Here is a 15,498-nt window from a genome sequence, read left to right on the forward strand (position 1 = left end):
ACTCTACAAAACTCATAAGAGGGAAATTTATAGTCTCACACCCCCTCATTTAAAAAAAATCAGAGAGAGTACAAAAATGATACATTTCAAGAATTTTGAAAAACAAGACACAACAAGCTCCACATCCAGTATATGACAGGAATACTTTTTAAATCATAAATTAAATGGAGCATAAATAAACAGTACAAAATTCCATGAATCTGGGAACTGGTTCTTTGTAAAGATAAACAAGATTGACAGATCATTGGTCTGATTAATTAAAAGACAGAAAGAAGTGAAGAGAGTCAGAAATGAACAAATTCAGAATATTGCATAGTAATACTTTAAAAACATATATAACATCTAAATAAATACATGAATTTCTCCATTCCACTGAACGACCAAAGACAAAATGAGAATAAATCAATTATTTAAAAAGGCATAACAAACAAAATTGAAACAATAATAAAAAGCCTTGTGTCTAAACAATATCTCAAGCCCAGATATATTCATAGCAAAATTCAACCTGAGTTAGAAAGAAGACCAACAACTAATAATACTTTTAAAAATTATTTTGATAATCATAAGAACTTATAAAATCCTTCTATAAAGCCAATACTATTGTGATATCCATACAAAATAAAGACACAACAGAAAAACAAAACTACAAAGCAATATTTCTTATGAACATGCAAAAATACTCAATATAAAGGGAGGGGGAATGGATTAGGGGCAGGAGGAGGAAAAGAAGAACTGGGAGGAGAGGAGGGAGGACAGAGAGCAGTCATAATGTAAACTAACTAAATTAATATAAAGTCTTGCAAACTTAACACATACATATCAAACAAAAACACCTAAAACGAACAAACAAAACCTAGAACACTTCATCAACAAAAATACATAACAATCAAGTTGGCTTTTCCCTGAATATATAAGGATTATTTAACATACATAAGTCAATAAATGTAATAAATCATAATAAAATAAAATGCCATGATCATTTCAGAAAAAAGCCTCTGTCAAAGTACATGATAAATGTGCTAGAGTACGTAGCATTAGAGGGAACATACATCAACATAAGAAAGGATATATATGACAAACCCAGTCACTATTATCCAAAATAGAGAAAAACTGTAACTTCTCATTAAAATTGGAATGAGACAGGCATATTCACTATCTTTTCTCCTTTACTGTACAGTGGTTGAAGTAATAGCTATAACAATAAGAACTGTGGAGGAAATTAAAGGGACACAAATAAGAAAGAAAAAAGTCAATTTATCATCAATTACAGGCGATATGTTCTTATACATTGGAGATTCCAAAAATTCTAAAAGAAAATCTACAGAAATGATCAAAGTAATTTACCAAAGTGACAAGATACAAAATCAACTTATAAAATCAGTAGCCTTTCTATACACCAATAGCAAACTTTGTGAAAAAAATAAAAGATGATGATCTCATTCAGAATAGCCTAACAGTATCGAAGTCAGTAAATATTGTGTGGATGGGGAAATGGAGCATGTATATAAAATTTGAAAACTCTCTCCCGGGATCATACCTGTCAAAGTTCTATCTCCAAAAGGATATATAGCCCTCCCAAACAGCACTACCAAATGTTCAGTCATTTGTTCAAATGTTCAGATATATAACTTCAAATATTCAAGTGTTCAAACATATAATTTCATGCATTTCATATAGCTCAAATCTTTCTTTGCTTAATTTTTGTGGGATGACATTTATATTCATGAGAATAGAGTGTTAAAATCATGAGCTATTGTTTAGAAGTTAGCCTTTGTCTTTATGTCTAGTAATATTTTACAAAACTGAGTGCATCTGTCTTGTGTGTGTGTGTTTAAATTAAAATGGCATCTTGATAGGTTGTTCTCATAGTGACTGTTATGACTAGCAAAGTGCATTTCTTGGAGGTAACAAATAGATTGGTTCTATTTTTTTTAATTTATGTTGCTAGTCAATGTATTTTAATTGGAAAATTCAAACCATTAGTAAAATATGTTTACTGACTCCTGTCATTTTGTTGATTTCATATTGCTTGGTATTTTTTCTTTCTCACATTTCTATCTAATGTGGTCTGTTGTTTTCTATATCCTTCTGAATGTGTTATTTTTCATCAGTTGAAATGATATTTTTATATTCCGTGGACATGACTTAGTGACTATATATTCCTTTAGCTTGTTTTTCAAGGAAAGTTTTTCTTTGTCCTTAATTATAACAAATTATTTTTCTGGGTAGTTTAGTCTAGATTGGAATTTCCCTTTAAATTTTGAAACACACTTCTCTAATATTCATTGATGTAGGGTAATGAGTACACTTACCTGTATCAGAGTCTATACTAGCAAAATGTCAACAATATGACCTTTCAAATGTGAGCAAGAACAAAGATGACCCTAAGAATGTGACAGATAGTTTGGGAAAAGTCCATGAGACAAGGCCCTACACAAAGAACTACAGGCAATTAAACCTGGGAGAGGGACATATGGTCCTGTCTACAGAAGAGCACCCTAATTGGTTGTCCAAAGCCACATATTTAGCCCTGAAAATATACATAAAAGCAATATCATATGTACTCAACAAGATACATTTAATTACTGTCACATGCCATGCACATACTAATAGCACGTATTTTTAGCATGTAGGTGCCCAGATTCATAAAGATTCAGATAGAGAAATGTGGAGAGAGGTTCATGACATGGAGAATGAAGAGGTGAGTTTGAAAATAAAGTAGGTCTTAGGCCAGTCACCAATCAAGTGACTCATTCATAAAATGCAACTTCTCTTGTAGAAGAGTCTTCTCAGAGTGAAGTAAGAATATAAATTATTTTTTAAAGCTATATTTTTCAGGCCCAACACCTTAAAAAGTCACAGTACTCCACCAATAAAATGCCAGAATGGATGGAGAAAAGTCCATGAGGCCTCAGCCCTACATAAAGAACTATAAATGGTCCATGGAAGCTGGGAACAAGAGAGATAGTTTTCTGCAGGCAACCATATCCAAATCTTTAACCCTGAAAATATAAATACCAGTAATAGTGTGGATTCAACTTGTTCTATTTAGCAATATACATATAGATAGATAGATAGATAGATAGATAGATAGATAGATAGATAGATGATAGATAGATAGATAGATAGATAGATAGATAGATAGATAGATATAGAGATAGATATGTAGAGATATTGGCAATAATGATTAATGAAACAGAGACAAAAAAGTTTGAAGGAGAGATGGGAGGGTTTAGAAGGAAGAAAGGGAAGCCAAATCTTTGTAATTAAATTGCAATCTCAAAAATAAATAACAACAACAAAAATATTTCCAAGTTCCTCAGTATATTTTTTGATAAATCTACAAGGATTCCAATGGGCCTGTCTTTCACTGTTGTTTTGTGTGGGTCTCTCATAGTTTTCAATGTGCTACTTTTCTGTATATCTATTACTTTAAATAAAATGTGATGCAGCATTTCCTTCCTGCCTTTGTTGTTTAGAGCTCTAAATGCCTTTGTAGCTGGGTGTGCTTCACTTTCTCTAGATTTGGGAAATTTTCTGCTGTGAGGTTTTTAAAAAAACATCCCTCTCTATACATATCACAAAATTCTTCATTATCCATGTTGAACTTTCACAAATTTTTCTAAAACAGTGCCTCAAATTTATGTTCTTATCTTTTTTAAAAATAAAAAACAGATTTGTTTTGTTTCATTGTTGTTAGTTTTTGTTTGTTTTTCTTATTCACTTCATATCCTGCTCATTATCCCTCTCCATGTCATACCTTCCCACAGTCCTTCCCTTGTCTTTCCTGCCCTTCTCCTGTGAGCAAGTGTGCTCCCCCCACCATGTATCCTCTTCATCCTGGCACTTCAAGTCTCTGCAAGGCTAAGAGCTTTCTCTTCCACTGAGTTCACACAAGGCACCCAGCTAGTAGAATATATTCTACGTACAGGCAACAGATTTTGGGATAGCCCTTGTTCCAGTTGTTAAAGACCTACATAAAGAAAAAAGCTATACTGCCTCTCAAGAGACAGCCATTATCAGACTCCTGTCAGAAGCAGTTCCAAGCATTTAATGAATTAAAAATAGACTTCTAAACTACACTACGAGTTCTCAATAGAAGAATTAGAGATGATTAACGAACAGTTGAAAAATTGTTCAACATCCTAAGCTATATCAGTCACATTTTGTTGCTGGATTACTAGAATGATTTAGAGGTTGCAGTCCAGCTAATCCAAAAATGTCTGACTGTAAATAGAAAGTCCAGTATCTAGTAATTGTTCAGTCTACAAGGCTGGATGTCTCAGTTGGTCTTCAATATATGCTGGAATCTCAGACAAGTAGACTCCATTACCAGTGAAGTAATGGATGTGCTCACAAGGGCAATGGAAGTAGCCAGAGAGCGTATGCTTCTATCTTTCATGTATTTATATAGGCTTGAAACACAATGTGTGACCCATATTAAAGGCGTATCTTCTTTGAAGGTATGGACTAAAAGCAGTTTTACCTTCTTCAAACCAAGAAAAAAATAACACCCCACAGATATGCCCTCCATTTCTGGATTGTAGGTCATTCCAGATGTAATCAAGTTGACAACCAATAATAGTTATCACAAAGAATTTACTTTGGCTTATGGGTCTAGAGGAGGGATCCACAGCACTAGGGGAGACATAGCAGGAGAAAGCCAAAACAGGAAGCCATACTTTGACATTGCCACTCATGTACAAGAATCAAAGAGTGGGATAGAAGCAGGGAAATGCTACAGATTTTCAAAGCCATCCAGCACCCATCACACATTCTCTAGCAAAGTTACACCTCTAAAAAGCACCCTGACCTCCCCATACAGTACCATTAACAAGGGAGCAAATATCTAAATACATAAGCCAGTGGGAAGACAATTCTGATTTAGATGATCAAATTATACTTGGAAAGTTGTTCAACCTCTTTAGCCAACAAGAAAACAGATTAAAATTATTTGAAGATTCCTTTTCACTTCAGTCTGGAGGTCCATCAGCAAGGACAATGATTACAAATGCTGACTTAGATGTGAGGAATAAAGAAAAGATTGCACATTGCTGGTAGGAGTGTGAACATGTTCTGGGACTTGAGAAATCAGCCTACAGTTTACTCAGAAAACTAGAAATAAATTCACCATGTTAACCAACTGTACTGCTCCTAGGCATGAATCTTACTGAATCTATTCTTACTATAAAGACTCTTGCACAACCATGTTCACTGATGCTCTATTCATAACAGCTAGAATATTAAAACAACTGAGGTGCCCAAAGACTGATGACTGAGCAATGAAAATAGACATTGGTATACATACATAATAAAAACTTAGTCATCTACAAACAATAAAATTATGAGATTTGAAAGTAAATGTATGGGATTAGAAAAAAAACACAAAATGAAGTAATAAAGATCCAGAAAGTGAGACACTGAATGCTCTCTCTCTCACACATGTGGACATAATAATTAAATGTGAGGACTGGGTGTGGTGACCATTCCAAGATGGCACCTGGGATGGTTGCCAAGTCTTATGACTAGCACCTGACTTCCTTACCCACCCGTGAAGAGCCACATCCGCAGGCTATACTGCGCAGACTTGCTGCTATGCATTATCAGGCTATCTAATGAGCAACACCTTGGACCAATTGAGAGTGCCTGCGTAGCAGGATCTGAGTGGTGCAGGCACAGGGATTTAAGGGCAGACAGGGAGAGGCCTCGGGGGCTTGTTGGACATTGTTAAGGTTCCTGAAAAAAACTGCTTTGAGAAGAACTCTGCGTGGTGTCGCTCCTTTCTGCAGGTCGGATTGAGAAGCGACAGTTAAAATTTTAAGTTGTGTATTTAACTTGGCAAAATACTGGAAACTAAGAAACGAGAAGAAGACCATGGGGAGAATCTTAAAGACAGTAAAACAATAAAGTAGAGGTATTATAAAGAGGGAAAGGAGACTAACAGAGAGTAGCTTCAAAAATAGGGGAATGCTAGATTAGGACAGAGGAAAGAATGTTAGAGGGATAACTAAGATGTCCATGGATGTATTAATAATATGAATGATATAATTAACTACTTTTTTATTGGACTTAAGGTCCACTCCAAAGAAAAGAACTCATGGCTTTTACTAGATCTGGTCAAGAGTCCTTGAATGGGAAACTCATAGACCATAAGAGAAAACCAATTATTTTTTTTCTAACTTTTCATAGTTTCACACTACCTTGTAAATATTAATCTCTGTATTAATATATTAGTACAACAAGTACCACTCTCCATCCTTATTATAGAAACTTCTTTATGCTATAGACGACAGCTAATACAGGGCCCTACAACTTGTCAAGTGCAGAGAAAAATGTCTGTAAAATACAAATTCCCAAACAGGACATCTGTATCGGAGCCTGGGCCCCAAGGCTAAGAGAATATCCTAGGAGAAAGAGGATGGGATTGGAAGATCCAAAGGCTGTGGAGAACTACTTTAAAAGCGTATTTACTGTATGTAAGAGAGCTGCGGGAATAAGTGATGTCAAAGTAACTGTGGCTGCCTGCTTAGGATCCATACAAGATTAATAGAGTCAGAATTCCAGCATGAATAATGAAAGAATTCAGTCAGCCTACCCCTAGTTGAGAAGCTATTGACAACTGATCACTGTTGAGGAAGGTAGGGTTAATTTTCTCTGTGGATGTAGATTTGATTGCCATGGCCACATCATGTTGAGAAGGTAGTACTTCATAGCTCGTCTTTTTTCTTTTTGCTTTCAGATTATTTTCATCTCATTTCTGTAATATTTCCTGAGTATTACATGGAGTATTAGTGTTGATACCAACATCCCCTCAAAGGCTAGTCACTAACAGTCATTTATTCTTAGCACTTTGAGCAATTATGGATCTCTGCAATAAGCACCAATCTTTGCAATATGAAGCATCTTTGACTGAGGTTGAAAACAATGCAAATCTGTGGATATATATATGTAGAAGAACATTCAAAAAGATGATCCTTACATAAAAGCATCAACAGAAGATTTTCCCTAAGACTATATCAAGCCTACTACCCATGGGTTTGGCTAGGTTTACTGAACCCTGTAAAATATCCCTCCTGTGAAACAAAAACAAAACCAATGAAGTGAACAGATGTTTATACACTTAAACAGCCTTTCCACTATTGCACCAGGGAGGATATCTTAACTTGCAGGTTGGCATTGTTGTACATCAGTGAGTAATATCACTAATGTCTTTTTATATCTATTATTCTGCATAGTGATTTACCACACAACCTAGGAGAGAGAGGAAGAGATAGAGATAGATAGAGATAGAGAGATAGAGAGATAGAGAGATAGATAGATAGATAGATAGAGAGAGAGAGAGAGAGAGAGACTTCCTTTCATGAATGATTTCTCTATATTCTGCAATCAAAATGTATTCTTCAGAAATAGGGTCTTTCGATCAGGCTTTGGTGGACAACCAAGAGCAGTAACAATGCATTGTGTTGTTTGAGGTATTTGACATGTGCCCTTATGTTATCACCAATTTACTTACAGTATTTTCTTCAGTTGTCATAGCAACCTGATGAAATATATGCTCTTAGTCTTGGTAGTGATCTTAGTGCACTTAGTAGTGATCTACTGTATACATTGTAAATACCATGCAAAGAAAGTTTAGCTGATAAGATTAATTATACTGAATTCTTAGAAGGACCCTCTTGTTACAATTTCTAAACATTATAAAAGTAAAAACTTTGGAAGGGGAAAATTTTATAAAATGAAATATTCTGTGAGAGACTATTGAATTGAGCTAATGTAATTACTGTAAAGTTCAGACTAAGGCAATAGGAAATAAAGAATGAGAGCATATGGGATGTTTCTATTTAGGATGTGTGAAGTTGACCAACTATATCTAATTCTACACAATTTCTTGACAAAGATCCAGAAAAGCTGAGCCATGTGACCCAATTGCTGTCCTGCTGTCCTTCACTTTGGGTCTTGCTATCCTCATATTGCATGCTGGCGCATGGAGGGTGTGTGTGGTGGGAGGAGATATTTAATATTGAACAACTAGGAGATATTGGATCGAGGGGAAATTTCTTAGGAACCATTCATGCCTTCTTCCAGGAGGACAGGCTTCTAATCTTCCCGAAAAAAGTCCTGAGCACACTCACTCTCACACTTTTACAGAGATATCCTTATCTGACCCTACTTGAAAAACTTCTTTATGTTCTGGAGGTTGTGATTCAAATAAAGACACTTGAGATCTCCATGTGAGGCTCTGACTCCAAGACACTCTTAGAACATCTGCCCCTGTGCTTACTCAGAAACAAGATAATCAGAATAAAATAAACTTTTAAAAGTGAACAAGAGTCAGTGGGCTAGAGGACTTGGCATCAGATCAGATTAAAAGCATCTTCCTATATGATCAGGTGATTGCATGGTATAGAAGATTGGGGACCACATAAAGGTACATCCCTCCAGACAAAGATACAGCATCTAAATTAGTTTGCCTGAGTTGCCACAGCCCTTCCTATACAGGAGCTTAAACTGATGGACAAAGAATGATGTGGGTAAATGATAAAGAATGAAGTATTAATTAAGACCTCCTACTTCACAGAAAAGTTAGCCTGTGCAGGGCCACTATAGTATTGTATGAACAAGGAGCAAAATAATACCAAAATTAGATTTATAAATTAATTCTACGAAGATGTAACCAATTCATTATGGAGAAAAATGAATAAAAACTACAGCAGCTTTGACCTGAAAAATTTTCTTGGGCCTAATGACAACATTCTGACCATGAAAGTGGTTAATTCACACTGCTTGGAACATGAGAATTTGTGTAGGCTGGCTTGGAGATTTTCTTTCTATCTAGTGTACTTGAAACAATAAGAGCCATGAGTCTGTCTGTCAGGCTTTCTCAAACTGTACCTTTAGATTCTTAAAAATTGGGGTATGGAGTTGATTAGGAAAAAAGATAGTAAAAGATAACTGTGTTCTATGATGGTGTATCAGTGATGACTAAACTTGCGTATGATCAAGAGGAAGTTCAAACACATAGCTGTGGACAAAAGTGATATGATCTAAGTTCTGGAACAACATGAATCTATCCTTGCCTACTGAGTTCTGTTCAAATAAAGAAGAATCTTGCTGCAAAAATGTCTCTGACCACTGTGGATGACTCACTTCTTAGTCCACTCCTTATCTCCTCTGAGGGACCTGTCCTATGCTGGGGCTGTCCCCTGATAGGGAAGGAATGAGATAATGAAACACAGTTCCCCTCAGATATGGATACAATACAGAGATAGGATCTTGTTTTGAGTCTTGTCTTGGGAGTTGTACAAGCCCAAGGGTGAATGAAAAACTTCGGTAAAATTTTAAGTCCCTTGGGAATTAAAGGTAGATCTTGACTCATGGTATAAACAAAATCCTCGTACTCCCTTCTTACTCTATGGGTCTGTTCTCAAGAGAAGGGAACAAAGAAGATTTTATTATGTTTAAAGCCTGGCATATTACATTAATATTATTATAGTCACATCCAAACTTCTGTTTTATAAAATTGCACATAGAGCAACATGATGACCTTTCTCTGTTATGAAATAGTAGCGACAAAACATAATTAGAAAATGTACTTTACAATTCATAAATATTTCTGAGAAACTTTAGTAATTAAGTCTTAGTAACAACAACAAAAGTCCCATGAAATACAACTCCTGAAAATTTCATTTCAAACAAGAATAAGAAAACACCAATGTTTTCTGGATCAACAAGGGTGAGTTTGTGAAATCTATGTACTTTAATGTCTTTTTTTATAATGTAAATTCAGGGATATAAGACAGGCCCATTTTTTCTCCATTTATTAAGCCTTGAGATGGAAGAACAGTTGACATAAATATGATCCAGATAGAAAGTAGAAACAGTTTAAAAATACAGTATGAATAATTCTTTCTTCAAGAACAGAACATTTGAGAGTAGATTTACAATTTTGATTCTGTGACATACAGTAGTTAGTAACCTTGCCTATAGTCAGAGTCCTTACTTGTGTATGAAAAATTTGATTCTTTTTCTGGTCCTGTCTAATCTGAATAGAGGTCAGCACCAACTGTTAAAGCTTCTATTGCTATTTTTCTTCCTAGAAAACAAGTAAATCTAGTAAAGGAACATGTAATGAGATGAAGGAATTTTCTGTACACTTCTAACTTCCTTATACGTTGGTTTGTGAGCAGTCACATTTTCATCAAATGACCCAGCCTTCATTAGTTAGTTTAAGTAGCTGAGGAACACTGACATATTAAGTTTGGAAAGACTAATAATGGAGACTCTATTCCACTCATAGTCACGATAAAGGCAAATTCTACAGTTTGACATTAAGGTAGACTTGAAATTTTTTCTGTAAATATATATTGGTGGCAAGATTATCTATATCTATCTATCTATCTATCTATCTTTCTGTCTGTCTGTCTGTCTGTCGATTGATGATAGATAGATAGATAGATAGATAGATAGATAGATAGGTAGATATAGATACTGTCTTGTAAAAAATATAACACATTGTCTTGTGCCTACAGGTTCCAATAGAAAAGAATGGCTTTTGGAAATAGGTCTTTTGTGACTGAATTCATCCTGATTGGCTTAACAGACCAGCCCAATCTCCAACTCCCTCTATTCTTCTTGTTTCTTGTAATGTATATGGTAACTATGACCGGGAATTTGGGTTTGGTAATTCTAATTGGACTAAATTCACACCTTCATACCCCCATGTACTTTTTTCTCTTTAACTTGTCTTTGATAGACCTTTGTTACTCTTCAGTATTTACACCCAAAATGCTTTTGAACTTCATAATAAGTAAGAATATTATATCTTATATGGGGTGTATGACCCAACTCTATTTTTATTCATTTTTTGTTATTTCTGAGTGTTATGTGTTAATGTCAATGGCCTATGATCGCTATGCAGCCATCTGTAATCCACTCTTATATAATATTGCTATGTCCCCTAAAATATGTTTCTGTCTTATGCTTGGTTCATACTTGATGGCATTTTCTGGTGCCATGGCTCACACAGGATGCATGCTAAGACTGACCTTCTGTGATGCAAACAGCATCAACCACTACTTCTGCGACATCCTACCTGTGATGCAGCTCTCCTGCACCAGCACCTATGTCAATGAACTAGAGGTTTTCATTGTTGTAGGCATCAATATCCTCGTGCCTAGCATCACCATTTTTATCTCTTATGGCTTTATTCTCTCCAGCATCTTCAACATAAGCTCCAAGGAGGGTAGGTCCAAGGCGTTCAGCACCTGCAGTTCCCACATCATTGCTGTTTCTCTCTTCTTTGGATCAGGAGCATTTATGTATCTTAAACCCTCATCAGCTGGGTCTATGGATGAAGGAAAAATCTCTTCTGTCTTTTATACCAATGTGGTTCCCATGATGAACCCTTTAATCTACAGCTTGAGGAACAAAGATGTTAAAGTTGCCTTGAGGAAAACCTTGAGTAGGTGGAAATTATGATAAAAACAGCATCTGTATTTGCTTTTAGTTATGTGGAAATTTATCTCTTTTATTAAAATCCTAGGAGATGAAATGTTTTTCTATTATATTGTGTAATCATTAGGCATACTCTCAGTTTGTTTGCATCTTTTGTTAATAATAGCTACTCCTTTTTCCTTATGATTTATTATGTAGTTCTATCATGTTAAAGGTTTTAATCCACTGCATTTCAATTATTGTTATCATTTTTTTCTTCTAGGAAAGATACATTATTCATTAAATGATCAAAAATGTGCTGAGATGAAATTTTGCTAATATAGTAAAAGCCTGACTTTTATTGTATTTTAATGACCTCACAAATGAGACTGTCTTTCTTTAATTTCATCATCCAACTTCACAAATTAATATCTCAGTTATAGATAAAGTTCTGCAAAAATTATTAATACAACACATTTTGCTGTTGTGAACTATAAATGTTGAGATTGTTTTGGTATTTTTGTATTCATCATTGTACCCAAAACTCACACGAAAGATTTGTCATATATATGTATAACATCGATAGTATACTGATGATTTATTATTTAAGTGTCACAATTATTTCCTCAAAATACTGCAAGTAAAAGAATGCCCTGTTTCTTACTTTCTGACACAAAATTTATTAATTTTGTTTCAGCAAATGTGAAAAACATGATCATAAATGAAACCACTGTTCCTTTAGAAAGCTGACTGTTTTGACTTCAGATAATTAACATACTTACCAGAATAAATGTTGATTTACATTCTGTCAGAAAACCGTTTAATGGCTATTTTTGTTGTGATTTAAAATAGTTTGGAAGTGACTGTCTTAAAAGCCAGATTTTTGTATCTCAAAAATCAAAGATATGAATTTGGGATATTTTTTTGGGTGTTTGATATTTAATATTAGTGTAGGAAAAGAAAGCACCTAACAACATGACCTCATACCCTAGCAGACATAAAGCCAAAATATGTGAGTTCCCTCCCTCTCAGGGTTTTGAAGATACATTTCAATCTGAAGACATATTTGTTATGTGAGACACTGTATTATCTTCCTACTTTCAAGGTTTTGAGAAAAGCTACAGCCTACTATGGTTAGAAGATGATTATATTTGGATGTAAATGGGAAATGGCTACATTGGGTAGAATAAGAAACTAAAATAGTGGTCAGGTGAGAAGGTTCATCAGGTAAAGGCACCTGCTGCAAGGTCTGATGGTCTATGTTCAATCCCTAGAACTCAACATAATGGAAGGGAAAAAAAAAGAACTGATTCCCAAAGGTTGTCCTCAGACTTTCACATATGTACTTTGGTGTGCCTATAACACATGAATTAATCACTAAATAATTTAATAAAGAATGAAAGAGGAACTATAATTAAAAGCCAGGTCAAAAATTTAGAAAATTTTTAAAAATTAAAATTAAAATGTACCACCATGTGTCATCATCAAATGAAAAGACCTTAAATATATTGAACTTCCTAGACTTTTCTAAGTTGGATGGAGTGAAGTTATTGGTAATAATGAAATATTATTTTTTTATGTCAGAGTATCTGAGGACAGTTAAAGTTTCTCTGATATCTTGGCTTTTAAAGGCTGATTCATCATGTCACTCGAACACCCTATTTTTCTTGGAAAAGCTAAGCATCTGAACACAAATAGGTAAGTCAAGTAATTTAAGCAAAAATTTGTTCTCAAGCCCAAATACTTCTTTTCTTGAATAGAAGGTTGTATTCTTTATACCTTTGAGAAAATAGACCAAAAGATGATTGCACTGAAGATAGTAATCAATTAGCAATAGTCAGCTTTGTACTACAATAACATTCACTGCTTTGATGTTTTTATCATAGCTTCATACTTGTGTGTTGATACGTTTTGTGTAGGCAATTGTTGATTTGTTCATTGTGATTAGATGTTAGCCATTGGCAACACTGATTTTCATTCCATAATGTCTATTTGTGTAAAACAACTGACCTCTCTTTCTGTTTTTCTTTCACCTGTAGGTTTCCTACTTTTGGACAAGAGACTTTCCTTATAGAATGGATAGATTTTATGATTATGCAAATAACATTTTCATTGTTTCTAATTCTCCAGATTTGGGGTGCACTTATATGATTATGAATTTGAACACCAATTAGAGTATCTATATGAAATCATCCTTATAATCTTTCATCCAACAAGCCTCAAATATAAATAAATTTTTACAGTTTTAGAAAAATATATTTGATATGGGCTTTTTGTTCTTTAATGGAATTTGGAAAAATAATTTTTCAATGTAAGATAAATGAAATTATTACAGATGATATATTTGATAGCTTTTTGCTGTTGAGTTTAAGATGTACTTATTTAATTTTCTTTTTAAATAGAGGAAACTAAAAAATATGTAAAGTCATTGAAATAGAGCTAGTGATTGAGAGATCATTCATATAGTGTAAGCATTTGCTACACAGGCAGAATGATCTGAGTGTGGAGCCTAGTACATATATATATATATATATATGCTTATAACATAAGAGCTGTAATATGTGTAGACAGGACGAACACTGGATCCTGCTGACTTGAAAGTACCTCCATATTTAGTGAGTAGGACTCGATTTCAAATGACTAGTTCTGAGAGTTATAAACCAGGGAACCTGACCTCCTTCTTTGGTACAAATATTCATATATCACAAAATTAAATACAACACACAGGCCGGGCGGTGGTGGTGCATGCCTTTAATTCCAGCACTTGGGAAGCAGAGGCAGGCGGATTTCTGAGTTCGAGGCCACCCTGGTCTACAGAGTGAGTTCCAGGAGAGCCAGGACTACACAGAGAAACCCTGTCTTAAAAAACAAAACAAAACAAAAAACAAATACAACACACAAAAACAAACAGAAACAGACACAGACAGGCACAGACACACACACATACACACACATACACACAGAGAGAGAGAGAGAGAGAGAGAGAGAGAGAGAGGGAGAGAGAGAGAGAGAAAGAGGGAGAGGGAGAGGGAGAATGAGATTATCACAGCTAAGAATTAGAATGGAAGAAAAGCACAGGGCTCAGTTGTTCCTACTGTTAATAAAGAACATGTTTCTAAAACAGTATGAAAACTTGGACATACTGGATGACACAGAAAAGTAGATTCCTTCTTAATAAATACAAAGGAGATTTAAAGACTTTGTCTTCAAATTACTTGATCTGAACTCTTAATATATAAACTGTTAGCCCATTCCCAAAAGAATGTGATCAGAATATTCTGGTTAAGGGCTTATGAAGCAAAAATAGAGTTTTGAGTTGTAGCCCTTTTCTTTCTCAACTTCTGTACTTTTTGGAACATTATTTTGCATTTATCTTTACTATATAATCACCGATCACAAACATTCTGTACTAACCCCATAACAAGAAACTTTTGGCCATATTTTGTAAAAGGCTAATATAACTATAGTTGAATAAAAGAAAATCAGAAAGGTAGCTGTCTGTAATGTTTCATGCTGATGAATCTAATGTACAGAAAGATAGTGATAGAAAGCAAAGTAATTTATAACCACAAAACTGAAGAAAGCCTACACCCTGAAGAGAAAGATAGACACATACATAAAACTGGAAAAGAATAAACTGTATTAGAACAGCCAATAAGCATGTGAGAATTTGGAATGAGTCAAAAATTATAAAACAGGAGAATGACAGCATTTGATAAGGAAGACAGTGGTAATCTCAATTCTCTAATTAAAGGCATATGCTAGCGGACTAGGTTAAAAATAGACTGCAGTTTTCACATACCTCCAAGAAATCCACATTAATTGTAGTGATGAAAATAGCTTAGAGTGATGGTCTAGAGGTATGAGTTCCAAACAAACGCAACTAAAAAGCAAGCTAGCTTATCAGTACTGATATTTTAAAAGTAACCCAAGATTAATCAGATGGACAACAACTATAGACTCATGCAGACTATCATCAGTCTAGAGGATATTACAATTCTACATATAAATTTGTCAAACATTATCGCACCCAAATCATAACTTCAATACCCCATTTCTATCAAC

The 15,498-nt window shown here is 34.6% G+C and overlaps 1 protein-coding gene across 1 annotated transcript; it reads left to right on the top strand.

Moving 5' to 3' along the window:
* The first annotated feature begins 10,545 nt into the window (after positions 1-10,545).
* Positions 10,546-11,478, top strand: LOC114611099 (olfactory receptor 145-like). The gene has a single exon (XM_028755753.1). The coding sequence runs from the start codon at positions 10,546-10,548 to the stop codon at positions 11,476-11,478; it is 933 nt and encodes a 310-aa protein (XP_028611586.1).
* Positions 11,479-15,498: the final 4,020 nt, after the last annotated feature.

This window comes from Grammomys surdaster, unplaced genomic scaffold (genome assembly GCF_004785775.1).
Source record: "Grammomys surdaster isolate TR1022 unplaced genomic scaffold, NIH_TR_1.0 126086, whole genome shotgun sequence".
Lineage (NCBI taxonomy): Eukaryota > Metazoa > Chordata > Mammalia > Rodentia > Muridae > Grammomys > Grammomys surdaster.